At 39.5% G+C, this 24,297-nt stretch overlaps 1 protein-coding gene across 1 annotated transcript; it reads right to left on the reverse strand.

Moving 5' to 3' along the window:
* Nucleotides 1-1,179: 1,179 nt before the first annotated feature.
* tgm1l1 (transglutaminase 1 like 1) lies at nt 1,180-22,560 on the reverse strand. The gene is made up of 14 exons (XM_023294209.3): nt 22,392-22,560; nt 16,812-17,074; nt 16,532-16,723; nt 13,400-13,651; nt 8,852-8,970; nt 7,676-7,783; nt 7,335-7,512; nt 6,588-6,726; nt 5,280-5,472; nt 4,748-4,901; nt 4,175-4,459; nt 2,717-2,877; nt 2,443-2,579; nt 1,180-2,347 (listed from the first exon to the last, which is right to left on the reverse strand). The coding sequence occupies exons 2-14, from the start codon at nt 17,071-17,073 to the stop codon at nt 2,203-2,205; spliced, it is 2,325 nt and encodes a 774-aa protein (XP_023149977.2). The 5' UTR covers nt 17,074; nt 22,392-22,560; the 3' UTR covers nt 1,180-2,202.
* Between the last annotated feature and the right edge of the window lie 1,737 nt (nt 22,561-24,297).

The raw sequence follows: 24,297 nt of genomic DNA on the forward strand, positions 1-24,297 counted from the left end.
ATCAACATCTAGTCCTACACAACAGATCCAAGAGTTGAGGCTCATCTGCATGAAGAAATAGGTTCAATTCCAAACAAATGTTCAGGACTGATCAGTAGCTACCAAAAATGCTGCACAAAGGAATTCACAGTAGATACAGAAATCACAGGCTGATATGCTTTCACCACTCACTGATAAAATAATAGACCATTTTCCTCAATAAATAAAGGACTAAGTACAATAGTTTTGTCCCATTTCTTTAAAATATATGCTGTTATTATCTACTTTTAGAATTTACATGAAACTCTAATGATGTTTCAGGTTATATTTATGCAGAAATATAGAAAACACTAAGCGGCTGGCAAACTTCCCAACACCACTTTAGTTACATTCCATCCTTCCTGGCTCTGCTCCAGCCTCAGGATATCATATCTTTCAGTTATTTTGTTTTATAGCTCTCTGTCAGTACTGAAGGGAGTATTTAGGTCTATTAAACAAGAAGAAAAATCTGGCACAAGGAATAGAAAAGCATGTACAGATGAAGCATGAGCCAGAAAAATAACTTAAAGCATTAAACTGTGTCTTCCTTAGGCAACAGACTGGAGGGAACTAAAGGATTAAGTTTTATTTCATGCATTGAGAAACATTTATTGACCCGATAAACCTTAAAATTCACTTTTGGATTATCTGATAAGTCACAGTGCTGATATCAGTAAAGCTGAACATTTAGGAAATACATTGTGATTTAGGATAGCAGGGAATATATTATGTCTAATGATTATCTGTTCCTTTATGAGCTCATCACAGATTTTCTTAAACCTTCATGCGACAGTGAGATAGTGACTGGAGTTGTTCAATCAATGCAGTGAAGAGCAATAATCCCATCTAAAATTACACAATATCACAGCCGCTGCTTTCGCACAGTCAGCTTTAAGTACCTGTGAAGACATCAGTCACCCTGAATGATACAACACAGCAAAGGTGTGTCAGCTGCCTCGACTTGCAACGCTGAAATTAGTCACTATTAAATAAGCCGTCCACAATTCCCACACGTTTTTGAAAGTGTACGGTAAAAAACGGTTCGACTGCACACATGGAAAGTTACACTTTAGAGCTCCGATGACAGAATTTCATCCTCCCTCACCCCCAAACAATAAAGGCTAGTCTGGTCATGTATGAAGTGGAAAGTGACTCAGGAGACATTGTTTCAGTGTGAGTTTTATTACAACACAGACGATACAAAAAAATATTACAGGTTGATAAATAGTTTGATGATATTAACATAGTTTCCTTCACGTTGAGTGCTGAAGTTAGCACCAGACTAGAACCAGGTAAATCTAACATGTATTAAGGCCACTGTGTTCTGTTTGGAAATGTCGCTTTACTGCAAAGTACTGTAAAGTTGATGTCAGTGTAAGTATATGCACAAAAAGTACAGAGCAACATTGTGCATTGTGTCCGCTAGTGTAGATTTCAGTTTTTTGACTGCTGATGTGCTGCTTTCAAAATAAAAGAGGCACCACAAAATTGGATTTTATCGAAAATAGTCTTTCAGCCACGTTACTGTTTGGTGAATTTTGAGCAATAATTTTAAAGTTTTTAAGCCAAAATATAATATAAAGAAAAAAATTATACCTTGCCTCCCCTACCTTTTTTTTTTCTTCAAAATATCAATACCTATTCAACACCCTTTCCCTTCCAAACATTTCACAGTACCCTCCCTTCATTTAAGCCATGTGAGGTTCATTTTGTCTGACAATACTTTTCACATTATGACAAGATATATGGACAATACAGTATTTACATGATGCAAAACTTTCTGCAAATCCACGTGTTGTTCAGTGTCTTGAAATGCATTAGTGTCAGAGCAGCATGTGAAGCCATTTGTCTGCTGTGCATGTGTTTAATCCTACTGCATACTTCACAGCTAGACAGAAATGTGAATTCCTATTAAACTAAAACACAATAATAATAATAATAATAATAATAATAATAATAATAATAATAATAATAATAATAATAATAATACTGGTAATGCTACAGTTGTTAATTGACTATTCATAGTTTTAGAATATCAAAATTCTTTTTTTTGCAGCAGTACAAAATAAACAGGTCAGTTTAAGATACAGGAATTTAGCACACTTCATATAATTAGAGGCTCTGTTTATATTCTATAAGGAAAAAAATAATAAAGTGAAAGAGGCTGAACATTGTGGCTCCCTCTTATTGTTCAACAACAACAATGTCAGCCACCCCGTGTACTTGTGTGAGCTGTTTACAGTCGAGAGACGCCACCAGCTTCCTGGGTCCAGGCTGGGTTGGGATGAAGTGCTCAGTCAGTGTCACTGTGGAGTGACCGCCAACATCACTGAGAGACACAGAGAAGAGTGAAATGTTAGCCTGGAGAAGAACACGTGGAAGGGTGAGATAAAGAGGCAGAAAAAAAAGAGGGAGTGTTCTTACCCGACAACCACTTCATGGCCCTTCTGAAGGCCCAGGCCCTCCACTCTGAACACCACTCCTTTCAGTGTACGTGGTAGGGGGTTGGTGAAGGTTATCTTGGCAGCCATTTCTTTACCAACAATAGCTTCTCCAACAGGCTGCAAGAAAAAACATGTCAGAAAAAGGACAAACTAAACACAACCAAGGTTTTACATGGGAAAAATTGTGCTGTTATGGGAAATAAATGTGCTATGCAATACATTAGCAAAAAGATCACTGCTAATTAAAATCCTACTGTGATGTTGAGGTCTGGCGTCCGGAGCCTGAAGGTGGTCTGGTTGGCCAACACTTGTTGGGTCTCACTGACTCTTCCAGACAGAGTCAGCATCAGGGCTGCCTGATCCACCAGCTGGTTCTGGTACTGTTGGTAGGGCAGAAGCCACTCAATGGTTTTCTCTGTATGGAGAATAAAGGAATGCGGCAGGTGTTAATTTTATTATAGAATGCTGTACTCCTACATTTTATTAAAGGAATACGTCGACATTTTGGGAAATACACTTATTTGCTCTTGTGCTGCTAGTTAGGAAGGAAGTTCTACACCAGTCTCTTGTCTCTGTGGTGTAGGTGGTTAGCCTAGCTTAGCTTAGCATGAGGATAAAAACAGAAGGAAACAGCTAGCCTGGTTCGACCTTAACCTACAAATCTACCCATGAGAATAAAATCCACTTGATTGTAAGATCAAAAGACTCTTGGCAACATGATGTCTCACATTTGTGAAATAAAATAACACACTGTTCCCCTTAAAAATAGAAAGTTAAAGTCATGAGGAGTTAAAGGTTTTTAGTTTGGCTGCTACACCATTTTTTTTCATCTGATATGACCATTAGCTTATGGTGGCTAATGTAAGCAAATTTAATAAAATATTAGAAAGAAACTGCTGCATAATAAACTCATTTCCTTGACTAAATCCACAAAGACTAGATGCTTAATGTGTGTGTATATCTCTTAAACGGCAGGTGAAACATTTGCATACTTCTCCTTTTTGAGCCAAATACAACATGGTTCATTTCATCGGTCACGTGCCCTGTAAATGATGATCTCATAAAATGTATTCATGTCGTATCCAGTTCTAAAAGGAAACGCACCCACAGTCACGCCTAGTCTTAAAGGCTTAATGTGCTACTATGACTTTACATCTTAGCATTTAGCATCATCCTGTAATTGTGTTGTGCAATTGTGTTGTTTTTTTTAAACCTGCAGCCATCATGTAGGAGAATCAGAAATAAGCTTTAAACATTGCACTTATGCATGTCATTTATAAACGCACGATGCAACATTATCACATTATGAAACGTCTTAAGATAAACATCAGGCTCTTTAGTTGGTCAATGCGCCACTGTGTCTGCCAGCTACTTGCTAACTATGTGTACACTAAATTCTGAGCAATGAGAATAGATCAAAACAAAGTTGTGGATCTGAAAAACCAAAACAAAATGTTACAAGATGGTAAAATTCCCAGAAGAAGCAAAGTTAGAGGATAAGTCTTCATGTCAGATTGTGAAACAGCAGTTTCTTACACATACAGATTGTTATGGTGGTTTAACACCATTAATAAAAATAAATAAATAAAAAAATTCTCTCTCTCTCTCTCTCTATATATATATATATACACACACACACACACACACACACACACACACACACACACACACACACACATGGTAGCAGCTTTAAAGCTTTGTGAAATTCCTACCTTCATTGGGCAAAAGCTCCACAGGCATCTGCTCCTTCTTGATGGCATTCTTCAGCACACCAGTGTAGTACATAACGGCCACCTGGCTGTGCAGAGTCGTCCGACGGGGCTGTGAGCTCATGTTCTTCACCACAATGCTCAGCTGGGCATCAGCACCCATTCTGGGCCCCTCGCCCTCCATCTTCACCTCCACAGACACATCCTCTGCCATCGGGGTGGAGTAGACATCTGGCTTGCTGCCATAGCGACTAGCGGTCTCGACTGCGATGCGCTCCTCTTCCGAACCTGGTAGAGAAGAAGGAGGGGAGAGTGAATGCACCTCAATCTGTCTGAGATTTTATGATTTATTGAAAGACACATGAGATATGGCTCATGGTCCTTCCAAATAAAGCAAACAAAAATGCATGTTTTAATATAGCAAAGAAGAGATTACTGGGTTAGACGAGGGGAACCAGCAAAATGATCTATGCGCACTGAGATAATCATTTCTGCACAAGATTGTTCCAGGTAGTGTAGAAATAACTCAGTCTGGCCCAACCTGCAATTAGTCAAGTAAAATAAGCTTTTCAGTACCTTCTTGATGTTTGTACAGGTGTGTGATGTCTGCTCTCTCATCAGAGCCCACTGCTTTGGTGCTGATGCAGTGACCAACAGCTTTCTTCTCGCTGTGGATCTGACTGAAGGTGCCATCCAGGTTCCTCTGCCAGTAGATCTTATCACTGTTGACCTGCCAAGAGAAAACCAATAAACACAATCAGCTCAAACATCAGTTTATGAGCGGTTTGCTTCTCAGACTGATGATGAGGTTGGAATGAAGTGTGCCTCACAGTTATTTATTTTGATACATTGGGAAAGCTATTAAATTCCACTCATAATACTTGGTTTTTGGTTTACAAAGGATCAAGGAATCAAGGAAAATATCCCTAATTGAGGATCCTAGATAGGACCCCTGCTAAGAAGCAATTTATTATATCTAATAAATGTATGCATGTAAACTCTAAATAGCTGCAACTTTATGGGATCTCTTTAGTTTGTCAGTTCATCAAAAGGAGCCTTGAGAAAATGAAAATGTCTCTGCAAACTCCAGCTCACATCTGGCACTCACCTCAGCAAAAACAAAAGGCGTGTCGTGTTTGAGGTAGACTTGGCCTGAGCGGATGGCGTTGACAGAGGCGGGGCCACAGCGGAAGGTGCCCTGGCTGGTCTCCTGAGGTGTGGAGTCAACAGCCTGCCAGCCTCCGTTGCCAGGAGGCAGGTCTGGTCTGGCCATCCAGCAGTCGTTCCACACATGGAAATTCCTGAAGGTGGATAAGGGTTGACATACACCGATCAGCCACAATATAATGACCACCGACAGGAGAAGTGAACAACATCGATCATCTTTGGTCGAGAGGATTGATACCACTCTTGTGTCTGTCCTTCCAATATGAAATTGCAGCCAGCAGCTGGTTAGTTTGCTTAGCTTACCATGAAGCCTGTGACGTTGATACAGCCGGCTTGACTCTGTCCATATTCCTACACTACAGTTTAGTGCAAGATTTAAGCTATTATTAAGGAAACTTTAGAGGTGCCTGTGGCTGGATTTTGGGAACCTCGTTGGGAGCTGCCTAGTTGTTCCAACACCTTGCTTCCAGTCTTTATGCTAAGCTAAGCTAACCATCTCCAGCTTGGACAATGGTATCAATCCTTTTATCCAGCCCTTGTCAAGAGATAATTTCATTGTTTATACACATGTAAAAAATATCCTTCAATGCACTAAAAGTAAAATGTACTTGATTTTGTGTAAAATTAACGCTAGAATTGTTTTTGTAATAATGGAAAATTATTGAAAGGTATTTCAATCACGACAGTATTTTGGGGTATCTGCAATATCACCCTATTTTACATTCTTTATTTATGGTGCACCCGAATTTCAGATTTGTATTAAATGAACACATTCATAAAATAAAAGTGTGCAAAGTCACAAAAGTAGTATCAAACATGGAAAAATGTTTTAAATACAATACCAAGGATTGGTTTGGATATATATGGTTATAAATTTTACCAGGATTTTTTTTTTGTTAATGATGAGGACGACTAACTTAGCTACCTTTAGCTACATCGCAACAAGTGGCTGCATTGCATTTAGAAATGAAAGGTATAAAAATGTGAGGAATGAAAGATGGCACCCAGAATATCCAAGGGGATCCTAAGGTCAGCAGTACTGCCATACAGAACATAGATACCAGGTTAGCCTCTGCAATTTTAGTGGCGCTGCAGATAATTGAAAGTGCATGACACCTCTGGGGTTTCAAGTGAGAGGAGACTACTTTTGGAGCACATCTAAATATATGGTACATTCCTGAGGTATAGATTTAGCGGCAGGAGATTTTAAAAGCAGGGTGCCTCAGTCGTGTAAAGCTCCACATCTTACCACACAGAGTCACTATTGAGGTGGTCAATCGGCTCCATATCCACATCAAAATACACATCTGTAGTGAGTGAAACATCAGTGTCATGAGCAGACTGGAAGTTGGTCACACTGCGAGCGGGTATGCCAAGACAACGTAGCACTGAAAACAGAGACAGAACGACATAAAAGAGTTACAACTGAATTTTACGAGGCCATTAAATGACTGAATTGAAATGAATTTGCAGATGGTGGTACTTCCGACATTTCTACGTGGGAGTGACATTTGCGTGGAACTTTTTTTTTATTATTCTGGCTGAATGAAAGCGACACATGTGGCTGTATCTGTGACAGAAGTAGGAGGTATGACAGGAATGCCAATGCGCGGTATTTCGGGTTTATGTGAGCTATGGCTTGCTACCATTGGCAACACTACGTGCTAAGGTCAGCTAGCTATCATGTGAGAGTCCTCGCATGCATGCACAATGAATGAAGTGTTCTGTTACACGGTTCCAGTGAGGGCTAATGAAAAGGGCCTGAGAGACGGAAAGCCAAGATCACAAACATTTGCGGACTGTTAACTTAACATTGGAGTGAACACAACAATCCTGGGTGTCTTGTGTGCATTTTCATGTGCACACAAACATCCAGTACACTCCCAATACAAGACTATAAGCTTTCCACCCCCCACTAGGGTTCAACCTGTCTCCATAAACACACCCTTCTCTTTCGCTCACACCATCAAATGTTTTACTTTCTTCTCATGCTCACCTGTTGTAGTGACCCCAGAGAAGACCCAGCACTGCCCATATGACACAGGTGTTCCATTGGTGGAGTGGTATTTCCTCAGGATCTCCACGCTGCTGCTCCACGCCGCAGGAGAGACTCCATCAGAGTAATCTCCTGACCAGTTCCCAACCAGAACACCTAAGTCATCCTGAGCATTTATCTGAAAAGAGCATGGTGGCACGGTCATTAAATCAGTATTTTTACTGGAAATTTGGGAGATCAGTTAACAAAACAAATCAATTAAAAGCATTCAGGGGTCTGTCTGTACTCATGATGGTACGTTATTCTAAATTATAATTATTTTGTGCCGTATATTAGCTCACCATGGAAGATACGACTCTAACCACATTGACAGGATCTCCTTGACCGGAAGGCGGCATGTCACTCTTCTCCAGGATAAACAGACATGCTTCCAGGATGCCCTCATGGAACTACAATGAAGAAAGACATTACATAACATTTTGAAAATACTGCCAAATTTAAAAGCATGTCTTGCCAACAGAATAAGTCGGGGGGAAGTACCGATTCTAAGTGCAAAGATAAAAGAAAAAAACATGACAAACCTAAGTTTTGCTATGCTCCATGAGAATGTAGTGGTAGTAATACCAAATTATAGCACATTATGCCTGCAAAAGGGGTTGTTTAGTCTGAGTAAGCTGGACCTTACAGGATGAATAAAGTGTAGTGGAGTTTTAAGTATCATTATCTAATCTGTTTGCAGCAAAATAGGACAATAAGCTTCACATTTAAAGCAAATTTCTGGTAATACTCTGCATATTTAATCTTCAAGCCCCAGGAAATAACCAAAACCATTATTAAGTTGATTCTATTAAGTACTCCTAAAGCCTGATATATTTTATTTTTTGTGCCAAAACTCAGAGCCCCATTGTCTCCCCAGAATCCAGCAAAAACACACAAATGTTGCACGGGAACCAGAGCTTTTCCTGCATAGAGGAATTTTTGGCACCGCCCTAATAGGTGTAGCCAGCACCAAAGGAAATCCACCAGCACCAAAACGATAAGAAATGAGAAATAAGAAAAATGTAACCAGTTTTGTATAGTGGGGTTTTGTTTGGTGAAGCATAATAAACATCTTTGTCAGACATAATACCAGGAAAATGCATAGATTTCTGCCAAATAAGGTAACAAACCCATTGTCTTCACTGTTTGTGAACAGATAATGTTTACTGTCATGTGTTATCATCTCCCAAAGGCCCATTTTGAGGCAGGAAAAACCCTGGGAACTGTTCTTTTCTTGTGTCAGTCCCACACACACCATCCTGCAGCTGGAAGTCCTCACTGGTACACCAATTGTGTATCAATCCGTGGCTGGAAATAGTGCCAAACTGTGCATACTTTTTTGGCTTTAAAAACATATGAAACTACAGTATTTAGCAACCAGATTTAAGGATTTCTGTCTTCAGATAGAACAAACAGGCTGAGTGCCAAAGTCTTATGAGGCTGTAATGATCCTTCAACAACATGAGCACTGCCCATACCTGCCCAAAGTTCCATGTTCGGGCTCCGATTTGCTTCTCTGTGCCATAGTAAATCCTCCCAGTGTCATTCAGCACATACTCCTTCCTCTCCTCCTCGTCATCCAGGAACACACTGTCCTCTGAAAAACACGTGAAACTAATTATATCAGTACACCTTCATTGGGCATTACACAATGAAGCTTCAAAAGTACAGGTTTTCATCGTGCCATGACTTTCTTTTGCATACAACTGCAGCAATCTCTAAAGTTCAATCCAATTAAACCAACCTCGACAGGGAATGCAAGGAAACCTTTCTGTGTGCAACTATGAGATTACTTTGAATAAAACAGACATGTTAGGATTTCGGCTTCCTTCCTGTCTGTGAAAACGACCTTGAATCTCTGTTTTATGCAACTCTTTAGTGACTAAACCACTGAAGAATGTGATTTCTCTTCACATATTCTGAGAATGGGTCCTGAAGGTCAGGAAATGGTTAAGAAACACAATGACTCCATGGACCTTGCAGTGGGGCCCACACTCATTTATGGGAAACAGTCTGTTTTGAGTGACATCAGCACCACAGACTTGGGCGTGCACCCCTCACATGAGCTTTACAAATCTGCGTATATCTTTTTTCCATCCCTTTTATCTGGTGACGTTGCCATCGCGATTACCGGTGGGTGGAGAAAAAGGGACACGGCAAAGAGAAATAAAAGAGAAAGCAGCAAAAAAATATCAGGGTGTTCACAATGGACATGAGCAAAAGCAAGTGGAAGGAAGAGGTTTATGCAGTCGAGGGGGGACAACTATGAGAGAAAGAGGGGAAGTTCTGCTTGGGAGGGAGAAGCATGACAGTGTCTTGATTTTATAAGGCGAAAAGCAGAGGGAGATGAAGCTGACAGTATCTGGCAGCTCTGATAATTGTAGTTTTCACTTCTTACTGAAAATTTCTGGAATGTGGGAAGAAGCAGACACACACACAGGAGGATATGAAGGAGGAGGAGGCCAGAGAACAGAGCGATGGAGTGAGGCTCAGGTCAGCAGATAACAAAAGCAGAGAAAGAGCAAAACTGGGTGGGAGAGGCAAAAAACAGCAGGAAATACAGACGGAGGCAGTAAAAGCGAGGGGAGAGGACAGGTTGTCACCAGCTGCAGGGATTACGCTGAACTCGCCCCGTGGCGTTTTATACAGTAATGGTAGGATTTTGACTTTTATGAGCATGAGGGAGAGATTGGTCTCGGGAAGAAGAGATTGAAAGAGGGAAAAGGAGATTGGGCGTGCAGCCAAGAGCAGCAAACCCATAATGAAAGACAGACAGTCTTTCTTATCAAATCCCAACCCACTGTTTTTTATTTGGCTGCACTGCAAATACACTTCTTTCTGTCAAATATCCTGTGTGGAAAATTTGCAAAACTCAGGTGAATAAACAATAGACCTAATTTCCTAATGCTTTCAAGACCGAATAGAATATTAATAAGCATGCATGACGAAAAAAATTAGACTGAGCTTGGTTTACTTTACAAATAACTAAGAAATAAGACCACCAGAGTTTTTAATTTGCTCATGAGCACAGGTTCAGGCACAAGGAGCTTGGACTTGATGGTTAAAGTTGTTTTAGCCAACATTATGTAATGTATTAATGGATCAAATAACTAAGTGTATGTAAAGAGGTGTAGCTCATAGCACCAATCCTCTGATTAGTATTATCCAATACTCCAATTTCTCTTCGCTCTATGGAGTGTTTTAGCATCTTTTCGCTAATTATTTGCAGCTTTATGGCCCGAATTTTGTTGTTTTAAGTAATAATAACAATAACAATTTTTATGTAGCACCCTTAAGAACAGCGTTCACAAAGTGCTTTGACAGTTAAAACATGCAAACACAGAGACAATCAGACAAGCTATAGGAGACAAGTCAGAGCGGTCAGTTAAAAATCAATAGTAAAAATGACAATAAATTGAATAATAATTAGCTTGATTTGCACGCAACTCAAACAAGGGGACTAGGCAGATTGAAAATTAAAGAACAAGATTGAGGGTTAAAATTTAAAATAAAAAAAAACCCAGAGAATTAAAGAATTAGAAAGACGACATCATATCAAAAAATCAGGCAGCTAAAAGTAAAATAACACAAGAGAGAATATCTAAAATAAACAAGACATAAAATTGAATAAAACACTAAAATTCATTAAAGCTAAAAGCAAACCACACATAAAAGCAAGTCTATAAAAGTGGGTATAAAGAAGTGATTTAAAAGAAGTTAAATGACTAGTTAGCTGCTCTTATCAGCTTATTAGTTGGTGATTGCAGCTCAACGTTTAGCCACATTTAAAGACTCACAAAGATATTTTATACTCATATGTTCGTAACAATTATTTTCATTGTTTATCAGGATATTGATCATTTTCTCGATTAATCGATTAGTTGTTTGGTCTTTAAAATGTCTGTGAAAAATGTCAATCAGTGTTTTCCACAGCTAAAGATGATGCCCTCAAATGTCTTCTTATGACCACAACTCAAATATATTCAGTTTACTGTCACAGAGACGTGAAGAAACAAGAAAATATTCAACTTTAATGAGCTGGAACCAGAGAATCTGGACAGATTTGGATTGACTAGCAAAATAGTGGGCAATTAATAGATGGGTCGACAACTAATCGATTAATTGCTGCAATTCCAATGATAGGACTGTCAGAATCCTCATCTCAGACTGCAAGTTAGTGAAATAAGAGCCATGTTTCCATGGCAACCAGAAGCACTTGGAGGATAACTCGTGGTGGTTTTCTTGCAATACTGTGGAGCGCAAAATGTGGAAATGTTTGAACACTGGTAAATGTTTTTATTTTCTCAGAGAAACTTGACTCAGTCTGTCGGATGAGTTCACAGAAGTACTGAAATCTGCCTTATTAGCTCTCTATGCACTGTGCTGATATTGTTACAATCTTTATCGTTACTCTTTCAAAGATAAAATGCACTTTAAAGCTGTCGAATTATCCCAAACATTTTCTGCAGGTGTGACGGGTGACGCAGTACAGTTAGAAAAATGTAATTTACCCTGAATTCATGACAAATTAGTCCTACTTAGAACAGTCAGCAACTAAATTGGCTGAATTTGACGTCTGTGTGAGTCCTATTTCCGTGTAAAACCTCCAGAACTAAAAGGAGAGTGAATTCTGCACTCAGATTTGACAGGCTGCCTGAAACATACCTCCAAAGAAATGTCTATTTTGCTGTGCTGGGTGTCTAAATGGACAAGAGTTAGCTAACATGTTAGTCACTTCAGGGACTGGTACATTATGATTAAGACAATAAGAACATCATTAAGAGGATTATAAGGCATAAGATGATGGCGTTGCTGTTAAGATGACAGTATGACAGTGGTATTTTACACAACACAGAACATGATCAAAATGAAAAGCAAACTATAGAAATGCTGCAATCAGCACAGACTAGTAGAAATTCTTCCAGCTGCGGCTTTAAAAATCAATGACATGGCCCGTACACTTTAGTTGCTGCCATGGTGACTTCTAAAGTTACTAAAGTGGAGCTCAGCGGTGTTGGAAAAAATGAGCCAAAATGTGAGTTTTATGTTTGTTACTTGTTTCTAGTTTGTTTGTTTATTAAAATGACATGATTTTGCCAAATGAAACCATGCTTGTAAAGATTATTTTACTTAAACGTGTAAAGCTATTGGCAGGAGATTCCCAAGTTGCCGAGGCAACAGCAAACATGTCCCAGCAGTGTTTATCACATTGATGTGCCCCTGGAAAGATGTTCATTGTAGTGTGTGCTGTTTGCAGAGCGTATGTTATTTATTTGCAGCTTGATTTAATTGGTATGTGTTCTGCATTTGGTTCAGTTTTCTGTAATTGTAGCATCTTTTTTTTTTTAAATGCTCTTACTGTGTTGTGTAGAAGTTTTCTTGAACTGCTTGCTGGCATTTGTTTCCTCACGCAGTACAAGCGTAAAGAAAATCTACAAATCAAATCTGTATGTAAAAACATTTCTTAAATAAAGCAGCTGTTGGTCGGTTTCATCCTGAAAGTACTGCTTAAGTGGTCTAACCAAGTGTGCAAGAAGTCTTGAATCATAGCCAGTGGAGTTATATAACGCTCATAGTTACACACAGTCACGCTGAAGCTATTTGACGGACAGCAACACACTCGTGGACTGAGCTGGCCTGTCTCACTCATGTGTAACGTTACATCAGGATTCCTCTCAAAGATTAAATGGCTAAACAGACATCTGCTTTGCACAAGTATTTGCTATCAGACTGAGAGAATGATCTTTGTTACATAGCAGCTATGTTCCAGGAACGTCTTCACTGGAACCTGAGCTGCACCAGACAGTTTTTCTCCCAAAACAATATTGACGTTTTGAGATATTCTGCTTCTAACCTAATATTAATCCAGATAGTAATTCATTCCAGACATGTTATGTAATGCTGCGCATCTTCGCTGCCTTCATTTTTCTTCTCTTATCACCTATGGCTCGTCTTCTTTCCTTCCTATCTTCTACATTCCTACCCTCCAACCATGCAATCCCTCTTCCCGCCCGCTGCCAGTTTACCTTCACACCAAGGGTTGAAGAGCATAACAATGTTCTTGCTGGAGTTGTGAGTTGTCGCGTCCTCGCCCTTCAGAGAGGACGTTGTCACCGAGAGTCCGTACAGCCCAACCACAGCGGTGCATGGAGAGTTGACGGACAGTTTGACTTTGTTGCCGTTTTCCTGTACGATCTTGGCCTCCCAGCGTAAATCTTCCAGATCTTCCACCAGTGGAATGATGACATGGGTCCCTTTGGACACCATCGGCAGGGAACCTGCACCAGAAAGGTGTTAATGAAGGTATTGTTCTATGTTACATCAGAGTAGACTTGTAAAATCGTAAAAAAGGACACACTAAACAAATTTTCATAAATAAAAGCCTGATGTATTGCAATATATACATCATGTTGTGTTTTTAGGTGGAGCTGTACAAGATGCTGAATTTATGTGCTGATATCTACTCAGTAAAATATTTTGATATTTTGGAACAAACACATATTCACTTTCTTGCACAAAGCTCTATGTAAAGGTCTATCACTCTTATATCCGTTGCTTAATTATGAAATTAAAATCAAAATTGCAAACAAACAAGTCCTCTACATGTGTCACTGGTATCGTTCTTTTCATCTAACTTGGCTGCATTTAGTTAAAGTGTAGTGCTGTGAACTAGACAATCCTTCAATTCATAAGCAAACATTGAATTTGAAAAATTATTAATTAATTGAAGCTTTGAAAATCTAGCTGTTGGCAAATTAGCAACATTTTTCTTTTATTTGAAATGAAGAAAAAGGCAAAAGAAATAAAATGTGCAACTCATCTTGACAGTGTGTCCATGTATCTAATTATATATGCATAATCTTACACATTTTGGTGCACAAATATATTTGAACTACTTTTTTTTGCTTTATGTGTGTGAGTGAAAATTCAAGTTGTGCAACTTTACAAAGTGCATTTAATTTCTCTTGTATTTCTGACCATGATCTGACCAGACAGTTTGGCTAAAATCAAAGGAGAAACTTTGTTGCATGTATTGCATGTAGTTGGAAACAAAGTAAACGTATCCAAGGCACAGTAATCATGCAAGCTCCTGTGGATGACAACCATACAGAATGGTTAACCACACGCGTATCACAGCCTTTATCCCGGCTATACAAAGTTTCTGTGAGGAAACAAAATTCTGAGGGTGGAGAACCTCCAACACTGCACAACACACACATCCCTGCAGAAAGCAAAGCACACGCACATTATCTTAGGACAATCCGCTGAGTTATCCCTTTTTACGTCACTTGATATTTTACAAAAAAACACCAGAAAAACATAAACAAACTGCCCCTTTCAAGAAAAACGGCTGTGTTGAATTCATTCCAGCCCGCTAGCTAGATTAAAAACTTATTGGATGCTTTCCTCTGAACTGTTTGCTTTGCGGCACCCTGCTGGGCTGCCATTTTCTCAAGCAAGTATGGCTTTACCGTGAAACTATTGTTCTCCATCTGCCTGCTTTCAGCACCCCCCACCCTTCCTCTCTCACCTCTTAGCGCTTGTTCAGCAGGAAATCAATGAAAAACACTGTCTTCTTTTGTGCTGCAACAATTTTGTCCTTATTTAAAACCGGCTTGAAATATTTATTCAGCTTCCTAGTTGAGCAAAATAACAGCTCAGAAAGCTACAATGATACAAATCCCTGCTTTTAGTGCACCACTTAAAACCCTTTTCCTGCAAGTGCGTCAGTGAAAGTGATGGCAATCAGAGTCTGTTGAATGTCAGTTCGTTTTTCTCTTTCCCTGCTACTATACAACTATCTCAGCAGCAGGTGACAGCAGACTCAGTCCTGCATGGTGATGTAATGGCCATTTATTCCCAAGTGAGTAGTATGAGGCCTGTAAATACCAGAGGGAGGTGTCCGGTGTCCTGAGGTCTGGAGACTGTTAACACTGTGGGCTGCTGGGTGGAATCCAAAACTTGCGGTGTAGCTATGGTCGGACTGCTGCTCGATTTAAACGTACTAGTATACGTTGTATTTTGACCCTGTTTCCCATGCTTTGAGCGATCAGAACTTTGTTTTCCTTGTGTTTTCACATGCAGATATTTTTGGTTAAAAGGGAACTCCATTGATTAAACACGTAAGTTCACACATGGTGAGAAGTAGCACTAATCCTGAGAAAAGAGTTGCAAAATGTAGCTCTCAAGCAGAATTTCCAAGCATTTCTTGCATAATTTAGTCACAGACTGCATATAAAAGATGGGTGTAGCATCGGGATCTGAAAAGTGAAGATAATAAGGAAATGCCCTGAATTTGCAGTCTTCCTAAAGGTCAGCAGGTTTCGTTGAAAAAGGAGTCCAATTTTATAGAAGTCTGTAAGAAAATTACCCCATTTCTCACTTGGTTTATTACCTCATTAAACATTTTCCTCATGGATTTATGGTCTCAATCAGCAGTTTCAACATTTCATCGATACAGAATGATGTTATTTTGGTAAAATAAGGTCCCATTTAGAGAAAAATAGGTAACAATGTATGTTTTAGGGCATGACTACCTTGTGATTGCTGAGTTGATGCCATCTGGGTGTGCATAATATCTTCTAGCTCTCAGTTGGTTGGTTAGTTTTTTAAAAAAAAAAACAGAATAGTAAAAGTTTTTTTTTAAGTTTTCAAACCTGAAACTTTAACAAACTATTTTAACTGTGTGTTTACTTGTCACAAACTACTTTAACTATTTAGCTTTTTCAACTCTTAAACTGTTGGTTTTAGCTAACTATTTCAATTGTTTTTCAACCTTTAACCAACTATTTCAACTGTTATCTACTTTTTCCTTGGTATTTAAGCTGTTCATGTGCTTACAGCAAACTGAGCTTTATTTCAGCTGTTTATCCATTAGTTTTAGCTGTTGCACCCTTACTTTTAGCAATCCATTTTAACTGTTTATCCATTACTTTTAGCTCGCTTTAACTTCTTTCACAACTTGTCCCAGCACTTTCTTATCAAACTGAGGTTTCTGTTTGTTCTCATGGATTGAGCCACTCAGCAATCTCTGTACAAATCCCATTTTTCTGCACAGCAAACTTCTCAGTGGATGTGGCACAAAACTGGCCTCTGTCTTTTTTATTTTATCTGCTTTTTTAAAAATATTTTGATTGGAAAGTCCATTAGACTCATACCTGTTTTGATGTCCAGATGCAGCTTGTCAGTGTCAGCGTTAAAGGGCCTGTTCAACTCCAGCTCCATCTGGAAGGTCTGTCCTCTGCGGATGATCAGCTCATCTCCATGATACAGGTCGGTGTGATGCTCCTGTCGGTTCTGACTCGTCTTGGAGCTCAGAAGATCCACCGAACACACTGACAGCTTTGTTTCTGAGAATTTCAAATTTAAGAATGTGACTATACTGCTGCTAACAAATGTGACATTTTCTTTTGGAGTTGTCATGTTAAAACTAATTACCATTAGTCTCCTTTTCCATTATGAGCGGGGCCGGGTTAGGGGGTTTGGTAAATTCCACCTTATCTGTAACATCATAGGAGGTGCTGTTCTGGCGCTTACAGCAGCACGGGCACATCTTCCTGAACCAACGTCGACAGCCTCCCTCCTCCTGCTTCTTCTCGCCCTGATGGTGGATGGTGAGTTCCACCCTGGTGGGCGGCGCCGCTCCTGGGAAACGCCCGATCTCGGACGTGCCTCTAACTGTTAATCGCTCACCTGGCATTCTGGAAGATACATTTAAAAAAAATGTCATTTTCAGGACTGAAATTTTGGTTGAAGATGTGACCAATGTAAATGGTCACCTGACAATTACAGTAATAATATAATGTAAAATAATGACAACTGGATAATAATGGATGTAGACAAATTGATTAGCAATTTCTTAAGCAACAATGTGAAAAGAAGTCAGTTCTAACCTCTTAAATGTAAGAATTTGCTGCTATCCTTTGTCTTAAATTGAGTTCTACTGAATGTTTGGGTGTAGGGCTGTTGATAAGACAAAAAAGCCACCTTGGGCTCAGGGAATAGATATGGACATTTGGCACTCTTCTCTGACCTTTCATAGTTTAGACTATTACTATTCGTACACATATGGTTTATATGTGTCCCAGCTGGTGTTACAGCAAGAAAGTATGACTCTTGTGTTCTGCTTAGATTGAAACCTTTGATAGAGAATTAGTTGGCACTTGTTCAGAAAATTGCTGACACAACCAGACATGCAGTAAATAATTAGAGGTCATTGTGGAGGCAGAGTGCAACAACAGTACATTTCATTCCACCGGGACGCTGTATTCATAACAGTGTGATTAACCAAACATCTTTGCAGTTCTCTTTTACTTTCATCTCTCCATCATAAAACCACAATTACACTTTTCTTGCACTTTTTCCCACAATTACGACATTCCTCACTTGGAGCCTACTCGCTGGCCAAGTTTTCCCAAAGCATTCTGGGGTATTTAGCCAGTGGTCCTTGTCGGGAAACACTCCCTGTGTGATCTAACATGACTTCTACAAGCAGCTGGATTCCATCTGCTCCACCCATAGACTTATGCACCCCAGCTGCTACAGAGCAATGCAGCTTAAGATGTCTCTTAATGCGCACATACACTGTGAGAGTAAATGTACAGTACTGTCCATAATATGAACATTTATCACACTGTCACATCCCCGCCCTCATACACTGCACCGATAATCACAGAGGAATTGGATCATTTGTCACAGCGGAGCTAAGGCTGTCCTTCCTTGACATCCAAACATTTCAAAGTCAGGGTCAGATGTCACACACCAAATGATAGCACTGGGGAAAAGTGTTTACCAGAATGAAAAGCTGAAAGAGGAGAAGTGTACTCTTAGCCCCCTCTTTCTTCTTACCATCTGCATCTTCTCCTCATCAAAACATAAAAAGCCACATGAGGCTGTGGCGCTGCATGCAAAAATAAATCTATTTCACCCAGGCATTAAAAGGACCAATGATGTTTTGTTAGCTCTTGTAAAGCACCCATGAACCATAATGAGCTGCAGTAATGTACATAGTCAGGAGAAATACAGCGTTGTTAAGTGTATATGAGATGCTCGGTTTATAGAGCGATTACTCTCATTTTTACAAACACTCCCCATCCCCTTAGAGCTGTTGCTAGACCTGTCAAGTTTTTCACTGTAGCACAACAACAATAAAGTTTACAGAAACATTTTAGAAAGACCTCGTCTATGATCGGGCAAGACTGCTATCCCTATCATCCTGATAGACTGGATTATTGATAAATTAAATGCACTAGTTTAGATGTGATACAGCCATTTCAATGTAGTCTCAGAAATGTTTCTCTGGCAGAGAATGCAAAAACCGAACAAGAAACACAAACTAGAAAATTGGCTTCTCTCACAGTGGCTAAGACTACGCTAACGGCTGAACCATAGTGGACAATAAGAGTGACCGAACGGTGAAATATTAACAAAACAGAAGAACAGCAGATGTAACTGCAGGAGACAAATTGATCAATCTCAATCAATCCCACATAAACAGAGGAGAGCATCCTAATCGAATCACTCTTATGTCTATTTTACATTCAATTATAGTCACCTTTATTAATGAAGAAGCCTAGTTATGAATGACAGGTTCTCTGCTATCACACGCTGTTAAAACAGTACATCCAATGTATATCGGCCACAAATATTGGTTTCGAGCACCAATAATCGCCATCGGTATTGGCTCTGGAAAGCCCACACTGGTCGATTCCTAATCTACAATTTACACAGGGGAAAACAAGTCAAAAACAGTGGGGCTGCACTGGATGTTCAGGAGACCAAATTCATGACAGTCTTTCAATGGCTAGTATAAGTTTTTATTGTGTTCTCTTGCAGACAGATGCAGACACCACAGACACGTAGTTGTTGTTATTATACTAGTCTTAAAAGTCCGCTTGGAGATTGCTCAGTGACTCCATTTCATGCATGAGCACACTGGCATCTATGTATGCTGTGCATGGACACTACTCCTCTATTGCCCTTGTAGTGCAGTCGCCTCACGGAGACAAATTTGTGCTGCAAGCCACAGATGCAGAAAACATAACACTGGCTTTATGGAGTCCCACATCTGCAAAGGGACATGAAACATACATTTTGATTTCCACCGAATTCTGTGATACTCTACGTGCTGCTCAGATTTTTGGGTTCATACAACGACTACAAAGATAGTTGCGCATATTCTTAGCAAGTGTGTTCATGCATGGAATATGCAGACACCAATCTACTGTGCGTCTGTCAAAAGTGGAGTCCTTCAAGTGGATGAGAAAGTAGTATGATAACAACTATGCACAACTTGTATCTGCAGATGTCCACACCTGCGAGAGTATAATTAAGGCATAACAAAGGACCAGCAAATCAACTGTACATTATATTAGTTAAAGCTGGCTAGCAAAATCATGCTGATTCATTGTGAGTTAGTTCAAAATTACATCTCCAGTGCTTTATTTAATATTTCCCATCGTGTTCAATTTCAAAATTTAAAATGGTCCTTGTGTGAGAAGGTCTTGACTAGTGACTTAATACAATTACACACTAACAGACAAATGTTAAAGCTACATGTTTCAAATTCTCACCAGTTAAAGGGGCTAAAGCTTGTTAGCATGATTATTATAGCATAGTATTATATATATATTGTGATTAAATGTCATTTTAAGGTAACAAAGTTATTTTTAAAGGACTGCTATGTAAAAACAGTGACAAATACAGCAGTTAAATCTAATGTTTCCACTCTAAAAACAGCATGTTATAACTTTTGTGCAAAAAAAGCGATGTTATCTCTGTTAGCACATTTTGATCCTTCAAAGGTTGCACTACTTTTGTGGTCAATAAAGCACCTCATTTGTTGACATTTATGTTATGCTTTTGAAATAAAGATAAACAATTTTTAGTTCATGTTATTGAGCTAAAATTTGACAATGTTTGCAGTTAAAAAACAGTTAATTAGTATCTCTGAACATCTTTTTGCTACACTTTAGCATTTTAATTTACAAAGCCACTTTTAGCTTTACTTTAGCCACACAAAGCTAGGATTGGACAGGTGATTTTAGGTGCAATCTGAGGAATGCTAATGCATTTTTCATATAGATAAACAGCAGTGAAAGTCTCTGATTCATGTAGCTCTTTACTATGGATCTTTAAGGTTTGCATTGAGGACGCGTATCAAACCAGTTAAGCCCATTGATTTTTGGGAAAAGGCAGTGATAGCGAAGTTATGTGGTCGAGTTCAGAGGGCAGGCAACAGCTGAGTAAGAGGTGGGAAGGAGCGAAGTGCGCCTCACATCATCAATCCTTCAAAATCCATATTTAAGAAAAAACACAAGTGTGCACCATGTGTGTGTTGGCGTGACATTATGTTCACTTCTGATTGTTCAACCCTGTGACTTCCTGAGTTCATCTGCTGGTCAGAGGACCTTCCCCTCCCTTCAGTGGTTTCCAAATCTTTCCAATATTTGGCAGAAGCATTCATAATCATTGTCACAGACACAATGGACCAAATCAGTTGTGCGTTTTGCAGCATGGTCTCCACCTAGAAACTGAAGTAACACCCTCTGACCCTCTAATTTTAGTGAGAAAAAAAGGGAACGAACATGCAGATTGAGCTAACATAAAACTCATGATAGAATGCACTACTTTCTGTTTACAGACTTTAACTTCATTTTTCTCCTAACTCAATGACAATGAGTGTCTAAATGTTTAGGGCGATAAAATAAAAGATACACAATGGTTATAATTGACCAGAAAGCACAGCAGTTATGGAGTCTTTCCAAATATACCAACTGAACAAATGACTTTCTGGCTGTTTTGTTAATAATTTGTGTCTTGACAGGCTTTTTAAAAACAACACCATTATCTCCCTGCTGCACCTAGGTGGCCAAAAATTGCCCAATTAGAGTCATCCTCTCAACCCCCTAAAACCATGGAAAGCCATTTCCACAGGCCTAATTTTTTGGCAGCCTTGCTCTTCCCTCACGCTTTAATGCACAAACTTAAATGGCTCTAATACAAGCATCAGCCAAGCTTGAAATGAAGTGTTTTTCATCTTTTTCTCTCTCGGCCTATCTCAATTGTATCATTTCCTCCATTGTGCGGTGCCCTCTCTCCCTCTGCAGCCCTTTTTGCACTTCTCTTCCGTCACTTTGTGTTGGCATGGCTGGTATGCATACTGGGCCTCGAGATAAGCACTGCAAACTCAACTCAACTGTGCCCAAACAACAACACGAGCATTAAAAAGACCCGGGATTGTGTGCCTGGTGATGCGGGAGCCATGTAAAATGAACTAATGAGTAAATAACATTTTTTTAAAAAAACATTGAAGTTCACAGTAGATCCCTGAAATGCCAACATAAAATAAACAGACAAGAAATTATGTAAATCCTACACAATGCAAACCCCCTGGTTCTCTGAGAGAAGAAGAGGGATAAGCTGCAGCTGGTTTGACAATAACCATGGAAATACCTGAACTAATTGAGTGTGTTTTTAACTGAAAATGGAAAATGCTTTAAACAACAAACAATTTCTTGGAGTTTAGAGGGATGAGGAGGCTTTTTTTCTTGCTGGAAACAAACCAGGTGAAGGGACTAATTGGATTTTTGCTGCATGTAATAACAAAAAAACTTCAAGGAAAGGTGCAAGATAAGAGACAGGAAGATGTTGAAAGTATAATAAAAAAACTTGATGTGTAGAAGAAGAGCAGATTCTATAGTAACATATATTATGATAAGCAACTGGAGTTCTCTTATATTCTTGCAGCACCTTAAAGAAGTCCTGTCGCTTTTACTGAAGCTCCTTGGATTACAATCACCTGGATGACTGGGAATCTATAGATAAAATATATTCTGCCTGTTTGCAAAAGTATTGTAGCCTAACGCATTTTTCTTTCATTTGACATCTCAGAGCATCATCCTGCAGAAGTTTAATTGCAGAAGAGACAGAGAAAACCGTTAGTTCAAGAGCGCACAACTTCAAGTTCACACTTAACATCTCCGCTATAAGAAAAAAAAAAGTGGCTGAGGATCTTACTTTCTCCGTGTGGCTTCTTCTTTAGATCAGCGGTGAAAACTCTGTGTCTTCCTGAGTAATTATCCCTCAGCTCTTCTTAAAACTTTTGGAAACTTTCTTAGTTTCTCTCCACTCGCTTCTCTCTTGGATTAGAATACTTATAAGGCTGGTACTGGAATGTGCTGCACGGTACTTTAAGCTGGTACACACCCCTCTTCCTCACAGCTCGGCCCACCCAGCTCCACCCTGTGACAGTCTGAAGTTCCCCACTCCCACCAGAAGGTCCCGTTACCAGTAGCGTGGTTTGGGTGCGCACTGCGCCCTAGAGCGCACGTATGCGTATGATTAATGGTGAGTAGCGCGCGTCGACGCACACATATGGGTAGAGGAAGAGTGAGGAGAGAAAGTTTGTTACGCAGTGCTCAATTCTGCTTCTTCTAGGGAAATGTAAGCAGACAGATAGCGGAGTGGGGAAAGAGAAAGGCTTCATGATTGGATATAGTGACTCAAAGTCTGCTCACCCAATAAAACCAGTATGCCAGAGGTAATGTGTAACAGAAATTTCAAAATGCTTCTGGTGTATTTGTAACATAAAGCCTGATGTAATCACTCAAGCAAGACCAAAACAACCCCAAAAACCCTAGTTTGACCAAAGTGGATGATGCTGGAAATCCCCCTGCTGTTAATGTTGCTGGAACCCTTCCATTACAAGACATTTTACTTCCCCTTTCAGTTCCCCTCTCTTGGTTAGTCACAGCAACACCTCTGATTACAAACCTACTCTGATCTCTGATCCAGTAAGGCCCTATCTGAAGATTAAGGTCTGATTAAACCCCAAAAGACTCATCTCTGTGCAACATATTTAGAAGAAATAAAGGAAGGAACAAATTAGAGATCCAGTTGGAGTAAGCACACATTATGAACTCACAACCATTTCTGAAGAAGACTAAGAATACAGAGTCCCACCCTGCTTGTTGATAAGTTGACAAGATTGATGCCTGAGGTTTGTTAGGTAAGATTCCAAATCCATGTTTTTGAAACTGTCATTGGTACACTGCAGTGCGTTGAGTGCTTATTTCACTCATGATGTGTCTTCTAGTATAGAAATAACACCATATGGATATGTTAACAAGGTTGAAAACTTAACTTTATTCAAGGGTATCTTTTAATCACCTGATAACAAGGAAGGAATATTTGAAATTATTGGAAGACATTTGGTGCATATTGTTTATTTTAGTCCAAAATGTCTACTCAACCAAAATACAAGATGATGAAATGTTTCGTCTGAAAGGTGATGTTTCTCATAGATCCCAGGTAATCCAAAGTGCCGACAACCAATGACAGCAAACTGTCTGGATGACTAAAATGCACCAACAACATTGTGGTTTGGCAGGTGGCCATAATGAAGTCATTTATGATCAGTGATGATGATGATCCAGGAAAACTGAAGCCCTGATGCGTATCAATCCCTGCTTTTCTCTGTTAATCAGCGCTGATTATGCAATAGTAACTGGGAGTTAGATGAAACATCTACAAGAACAGTCATTTTCTGGAGTGATACCTGGACACAGAGGTGCTTTGCGATAAATGCTGATATCAACATCCTCAGCTGTTTACAGTGACAATGCTGAAATGCAAATGATTACTGGGTATTTTTACCATGTTCACCACCGTAGTTTAGTGTGTTAACAGTTTGCTAATTAGCGCTAAACACAAAGGACACCTGATAGGCTGAATGGAATATAAGTGGACGAGTTCTGCAGGTCATAAACCCAAGAACTGGACACACTAAATGAAAAGTTGCAAGATAGCCAAAGTCATTGGACTGAATAGCTATGTAAAATTTGAGAGGAAACCATGTAATTACTGTCAAGATATTTCTCCCAAAACTATAAAAGTCAAAGGGATCACCAGAATGATGATACAT

Source organism: Amphiprion ocellaris, chromosome 10 (genome assembly GCF_022539595.1).
Source record: "Amphiprion ocellaris isolate individual 3 ecotype Okinawa chromosome 10, ASM2253959v1, whole genome shotgun sequence".
In the NCBI taxonomy this organism is placed as follows: domain Eukaryota; kingdom Metazoa; phylum Chordata; class Actinopteri; family Pomacentridae; genus Amphiprion; species Amphiprion ocellaris.

Coding starts and splice junctions, on each gene's coding strand:
- tgm1l1 (XM_023294209.3), bottom strand. CDS start 17,073: ATGCCAGGTGAGCGATTAACAGTTAGAGGCACGTCCGAGATCGGGCGT. Junction 6,727..7,334: donor CTCTGGGGTCACTACAACAG/GTGAGCATGAGA, acceptor CTCTGTTTTCAG/TGCTACGTTGTCTTGGCATA. Junction 2,348..2,442: donor GGCCATGAAGTGGTTGTCGG/GTAAGAACACTC, acceptor TGTGTCTCTCAG/TGATGTTGGCGGTCACTCCA.